Source organism: Gadus chalcogrammus, chromosome 15 (genome assembly GCF_026213295.1).
Source record: "Gadus chalcogrammus isolate NIFS_2021 chromosome 15, NIFS_Gcha_1.0, whole genome shotgun sequence".
Classification (NCBI taxonomy): Eukaryota; Metazoa; Chordata; class Actinopteri; order Gadiformes; family Gadidae; genus Gadus; species Gadus chalcogrammus.
The window spans coordinates 4,221,187-4,227,887 of record NC_079426.1 but is presented as its reverse complement, the minus strand read 5'-3'; the positions used below and the strand labels follow the sequence as shown (position 1 = coordinate 4,227,887).

At 51.2% G+C, this 6,701-nt stretch overlaps 1 protein-coding gene across 1 annotated transcript; it reads right to left on the bottom strand.

Moving 5' to 3' along the window:
* Positions 1-248: 248 nt before the first annotated feature.
* Positions 249-4,393, bottom strand: LOC130404928 (kelch-like protein 10). The gene is made up of 5 exons (XM_056609877.1): positions 4,203-4,393; positions 3,270-3,756; positions 2,130-2,741; positions 884-1,033; positions 249-599 (listed from the first exon to the last, which is right to left on the bottom strand). Exons 1-5 carry the CDS (start codon positions 4,391-4,393, stop codon positions 249-251), a joined length of 1,791 nt encoding a protein of 596 aa, XP_056465852.1.
* Between the last annotated feature and the right edge of the window lie 2,308 nt (positions 4,394-6,701).

Genomic DNA, 6,701 nt, shown 5'->3' with positions numbered 1-6,701 from the left:
CAAATAAAATATATTATCAATCGCTCAATTTATATATATTAATAAAGTCCAAAGTACAAAGTTACATTAAAATATGATAATACATATCTAAGTCTAAGAGTAGGATATTTGTGTTATTGGTAGAATTAATTATATAACTATCATTGTAGTAGCCTAATTAATTCATGTAAAGGTTTAGGGTTAGGGTATAAGAAAGAAGTAGGCCTAAAGAAAAGTCATCAATAAACGGGCGAAGTTTAATTAAAAGTCTATAATGTAAGTGGTGTGTCCGGGTGTCCGGGCGGGGCCGGCGACGGGCGCGGGAACGCGTATTCGGTCACATTGGACAGTCCCGTGACCACGCAGCAGCTGAGCGCGCTGCGGTGCACGGCCATGTCGCGCACGTCGCTCCACTCTTGCGTCGTATCGTCGTAGCACTCGGCGTTGAAGGTGGTGCTGTGGCCGTTAAAGCCGCCGGCCACGTACAGCAGCCCCTCCAGCACCTCCACGCCGAAGTTGCTGCGCGGGATGAACATGGAGGGCACCGAGCGCCACGCGGTGGTCGCCGGGCTGTACGCCTCCACGGTGCGCAGGCGGTCCACACCGTCGAAGCCACCCAGCTGGATGGTGGAAGGGGTGAGGAGGGGAGGGGATAGCGTCAAGACAGACGGAAGCACACTCGCGCACACACACACACACACACACACACACACACACACACACACACACACACACACACACACACACACACACACACACACACACACACACACACACACACACACACTCCCGTAATTAACTTAAACGCTTAAAAAAAATGCAAATATTTGACTAAATTACCATTTGCATGTGTGTGTGTGTGTGGGTGAGAGAGCGAGAGGCGTGTGTTGCCATGGAAACGGACCGCGTAGACGTGGTCCTTGTAGGCGACGACCCCGACGCCGCTGCGCTGCACGCCCATGGGGGTGATGAGGGTCCACTGGTCGGTCCGCGGGTCGTAGCACTCGGAGCTCTGGAGACACATGGAGCCGTTGTAGCCTCCGCAGATGTACACCTGAGGCCCGCGACGTCACACACACATGCACACAGACGCACACACACACACACACACACACACACACTCTGGTTGGCTTCATCTCCAGCTCTCAAAACACACCTTTTCCTCTCAGCTTTCTTCTGATATGTTTTTTATTTGCTTTGTTGCCCTTTAGGGTAGTTTGGTATTGCGGTTTTGCACAAAATACGCAATGAAACGAAAAAACACCTTTTCCCTGATTTGATTTAGTTGCACGCCTTATTTCTTTCGTTTGAATCTCTGCGGTATGTGTTCAAGCATAACAAAGTACTCAGGGAGAATGCACGCTTACAACAAGGCGTTTCTGTCCTTTATCATGCTTTTTTTTTTCGTTTTCAACTTCGCAAATCTGTTTCGTTAGACTTCAGCGTATTTCTTAGCTGTTTGTATAGACTCTGCGGTGTGTATTTTCGTCGTAGTTATTATAGTCAGTTAGTGGTTTTCATCCAGCTGTGTATTTTTGGACCACATTGAAGACCCCCCTCTGTCTCCCCCTCGGTCATGAGACAACCACACCGCCGAATGACCCTGTCTTCGCAACCCGCCATTAAACGTGACCCCCTGACCTCCGTAGCATCGCTCATTAGCATCGCTCCGTAGCATCGCTCCGTAGCATCGCTCATTAGCATCGCTCCGTAGCATCGCTCCGTAGCATCGCTCCGTAGCATCACTCCGTAGCATCGCTCCGTAGCATCGCTCCGTAGCATCGCTCCGTAGCATCGCTCCGTAGCATCGCTCCAGCCCGCGCGGCGCTCCCCTTGTGGTGGAGCGTGGTGGCGGTAGCTCTCTCCTTGGGATGGCTCTGAAGGGCTGATTATGGTCCCCACATCACGCAACGCAATGACCACGCTTACGCGTCGACGCAGTCGGTAACCGGTTTTGCGTCGGGTTTTAGTGAGCGGACCAATCACAGCCCTTTGTTGCTGCGTCGCCTCGACGGAAGGTTACAATTCTTGGGAGGCGCACGTCAAGCCCTGGGGGTGGATGCAAGGAGGGTCCGCAAGGACATAAGGGGTCCGTCACCCCCCATTGCGATTGCGTGAACGCGGGACCACGACCAGCCCTCGGCTCTCACCTTGTCGTGCAGCGAGGTGGCGCTGGCGTCGCTGCGCTGCTCGTGCATGGAGGCCAGCGGCGTCCACTGGTTCTCCTCGGGCTGGTAGCGCTCCAGGCTGCTGAGCCGCGTGTGGCCGTCGTAGCCGCCCATGGCGTAGACGCAGCCGTCCAGGGCCGCCACGCTCACGTAGCAGCGCTGCGCGTGCATGGGCGCCGCCTGGTGCCAGCGGCGGGCGGCCAGGTCGAAGCGCCGCACGCTGTTGAAGTACTGCACGCCGTCGAAGCCGCCCACGCAGTAGAGGGCGCCGCCCAGGGAGACCACGCCGTGGTACGCCCGCGGCGCCTCGTCCGCGTCCGTCACGCTCACCCAGCGGTCGGAGCGGGCGTCGTACGACTCCATGCTGTTGGTGGGCGCGCCGCCGCTCCAGCCGCCCACGGCCAGGAGGACGGCGTGCGGCAGGCGGGGGCGGGTGAGCGGGTTGGAGAAGTCCAGGCGGGTGTTCATGTCGCGGTCGTACATGACCCGCAGCACCTCGAGGATCACGGGGCGGCAGCGCTCGTCGCTGCGCACCAGGGAGTGGTTCTTCACGCGGCCCCGGAAGTACTCGGTGTCCATCAGGCCCATGCGGACCTGCAACGCACACACACACACACAAAGACACACACATGCACGCACACGGTTTACACTCGTTTAACAACGGGAGGCTAGCCTGGCTACTGCCAGACCAAGCTTCAGCGTAGATTGCACGTTGGTCTGGGGAGGCTGCTGTCATTTTCTTCAGCACAAGAGGCCTGATCGACGGGCCTGGTTCAACTGACTCTGTACGCAATTGGTCTGCTTGCCGTCGCTTCCCTGTCGTCATTGTGTTAAACCAGCCAATAGCGCGCCAGGGGGAAAAGCCAGCTTGGTGATTGGCTCCTGCGAGAACGTACCGAAACTAGAAAGAAATGTATTGCTCTTCTCCAGACCCTTCTGCAGGGCCAACTCAAATTGCCGGCAGAATGGGCGGGGGGGGAACCCAGTCTAACGGGAGGCTGATTTACCATCAGTCTAGGTGTGTACCCCCACTGGGGGGACATGTGTCGCAAGTCGCCCCCGGAATGAAGCCCTCTCCTAAAGCACTTAGGCGTTTTCAGGAGGCTCCCCCCCTGCAGTCACCTTGAGCAGCAGCTGTGAGATGTGTCCCCTCCGCTCCTCATGGGCGTGGGAGATCCACCGGAGCAGCGCCTCAAACACCACCTCCTCCTGGGCGGCGTTGAGGGTGTCCTCCCCCAGGAGGTCCCCCAGCTGCTCCAGGGACAGCTCGGGGAACTCCTCGGACACGCGCGCCACCTCCTCGAAGCAGCGCAGTATGTACAGGTAGGCCCGGCGCCGGAGCCTGGGCAGCGGGTAGTGATTGGTCAGCCGCCAGATGCCCACCGCGTTCTCCACGCTGAGCTGGCCGCCCAGGAAGCCGCAGCAGGCGCGCACGGCGCCCATGACGGAGAGGTAGTCGGCCGCGACCAGCAGGGCCTCCACGTTGTCCCAGGTGACTTCCACGTGCCGGGTGTAGGCGTACTCGATGAGCAGCTGCATGGTGTCGGCCGACACGCCCGGGATGGGGTACACCCCCGTCACCGGGGACATGTTGTGGGTGAACAGGACCCTGCGGGAGAGAAGGGCATTCTGGGAAAATCAGGATGCTCCCAACTTAAGCGAGGGGAGGAGGGGTTGAACATGATCAGCATGTGCGTTAAGTAGATATGTGAATGCATGAAATACAGAACTTATTCATAATATAAGAATATGTCATTTATTTTATGTTATATATTATCTATACTTCTCATCTAATACACAAGTCATCACACACATGCACACAAACACACTCACTCACACACACGACCAAACAAACACACATGCAAATACACAGCAACTTCTACACAGCCGCCCAAACATGCACATATTCCAACCTAAACAATCACATGGACCGTCACACCCATGCATCGGCCTAATAACTCAAACACACACAAACACACACACACGCTCCTGTGCTAGCTCGACAGACTCTTCACCAGACGAAGAGGAGGAGAACGTTTGAGATCTGAGTCTCACCTGAAGTAGGGACTGCACCCACACAGGATGTTCTTGTGGGCCTTGAACTGCAGCCCCTCCACCTCCAGCACCACGTCACACAGCTTCCCCTCCAGACGCAGCTCGTTGAAGATGTTACACGACATCGAGCTCATCGTCCGCTCCAGGCCCACTTCCTGCCCGGCGCAATCCACTTCCTGCCCCTCATCCATGACTCCCTGTCCCTGGTCGTGGTTTCTGTTTTGGTTTTGTCTTCAGTAAATGTAATCAATGCTACGTGTAATTTAAGGGAAGATAACAAATGGTTTCTTACATGGACTCTTCTTATGCTAGCCATTCCATAGCCTGTTTCATTTTCATCAAAGGAAGTTATTGAACTATAAAATAACACAGCATTGAGAAGGTGTTAATGATGCTAATTAAGTATCAGTTAACTTCAATATTGGCTAAGACCCTTACAAATAAATAAAAGACTTACCTTTTGATTTCAAAAGTGAATTTGTTAATATGAGTTAAATGGTTCAGAGGCTGACCTAATCTGTATCCTAGCAACAAAGTGTTTGTTTATAATTGAAAATGGATTCCATGGTTCCCTCACTACCACTTTTGGAACCATGACCTTTTATGGGTCAACATGGTTGTCATCCGCTTGGTTACGTGTGTGTGTGTGTGTGTGTGTGTGTGTGTGTGTGTGTGTGTGTGTGTGTGTGTGTGTGTGTGTGTGTGTGTGTGTGTGTGTGCATGTGTGTGTGTGTGTGTGTGTGTGTGTGTGTGTGTGTGTGTGTGGGGGGGGCAGTTATACTATATGTAATAATGAAAAAATAAAATATCATGTGATTATGTAATTTAAATAGCGTGTGTGTATTTTAATACGTTAACTACCGGTATCTTGCAATTAATATTGATTGGCTTGATACAGGATTTTGTTTGGTATTATAATTCACATTGACCATATCAATTTTATATATATTTGTATTGAGGTAATTCCAGAATAAACACAGCAAGGTTTGGTTTTTCATCTTTTTGAGTAGGGAAGGATCAACATGGAGAGGACTAATAATATTCAGCAGATTCAAGCAATGGCACTTATTTTATCATCAAGAAAGCTTCCAGACAACACGAGGGTTAACTATTAGATTTGATAGAGCCTACAATGCATGCAGCGACTACATTCGCTCCATATTTGACTTAAATCTTGTCATCACTGTGAATTGCTGCCCTTACAGTCTGCCCTTTGGCCTGTCTCCCAGAAATTGCAGCAGTATGCCATATGGCAATTTATATCTTATACAAGGCTATTACACGTAATGTCAGCAAGCAGGCTGCTGCTTACTAATGCAAATTTGTGTCAATTGAACAGGGCGAGATATTTGCACCAAGATAAAAGATGATTATTAGTGACCTTCAGCATTTCTACTTCAATGTGTTAGTAGTTATTCAGCATCCTTTCTTATCAGAGTTCCATTCATTACACAACTGATTACCTTGGTCACAGCAGCCCCGGGGTGGAAATTGATAATATAATGATATGCAGACTCTATAAATACACACACGGTTGAGGCCGCCAATGCAAACATGGTTGCTTCCTTTAATGTCAAAGCAGGCTTAGTTATATAAAGAGCTCTCAATTTACCGCCCCTAATTCATGAAGGCTGCATACAAGTGAATCGCTCCAAATGTAGACTGAACAGAAAACATAACGATTTACATGTTTTGGTCATTTGGTTGCCAACGCTCCCGACTCAACTGGATCTGTTTCCATTCGGTGAGCGGAGGTGGTTGGATGAGTGATGTGGTTAGCGGCAAAGTGATCGCAGATACCCTTCTCCCTTGTGGCGCTTTGCCTCACTCTGACTCACGGAGTGGAAGAATCGGCCAGGACATTTGGGGGCCAACTGTCTCTGCCACTGCCGTTTTATTTTGAGCCTTGGGTTTTCTGCAGCACATTTCCCTATAAAATGGCGGTATGGCAAACGGCATATGGCAGGCACTGACTGAAACCGTTATGCGAAACCTCGAGGGTCAGAAAAGGCTGCATAAACTATGGGCTGAGAGTGTTATGCAAATTTGTCATGTTCATTGTGCAAAATGAGTGACCAAGTGTACCCTTTCCAGGTTAAATTGTATTCCTGCGAAAAACAAGTAATCTTGTTTTGAGCGCCCTGGTTTGTTTCCTATCAACATCAGCAGTCCAGTGTTTAGCTTCCTTTTTCTTTTTAAACAGGCGAGCATTTTTGCGGCCCAATTGTGAAGCGTCCCCTGGTGATTTTGATTGCCTCCATTATTTCCTCGGCGGCCCGGTCTATCAGGGGCACATATTTCTCAGCGCTCAATAAATGGCTTTTGGCGGCCAATGACATCCACCCCTCCGCAGGGCTTCACAGGACAAAGCCGGTGGTTTGAGTCCGCTGATTCGCTCTACTTCAACCCGACTCCTTGACAGTCGTGGAAATAAGAAACGATTTTGCCTTGCAGATGTTGCGAGGTGAGAGATGTGGGACTTTTAAAGCAAGATATGTG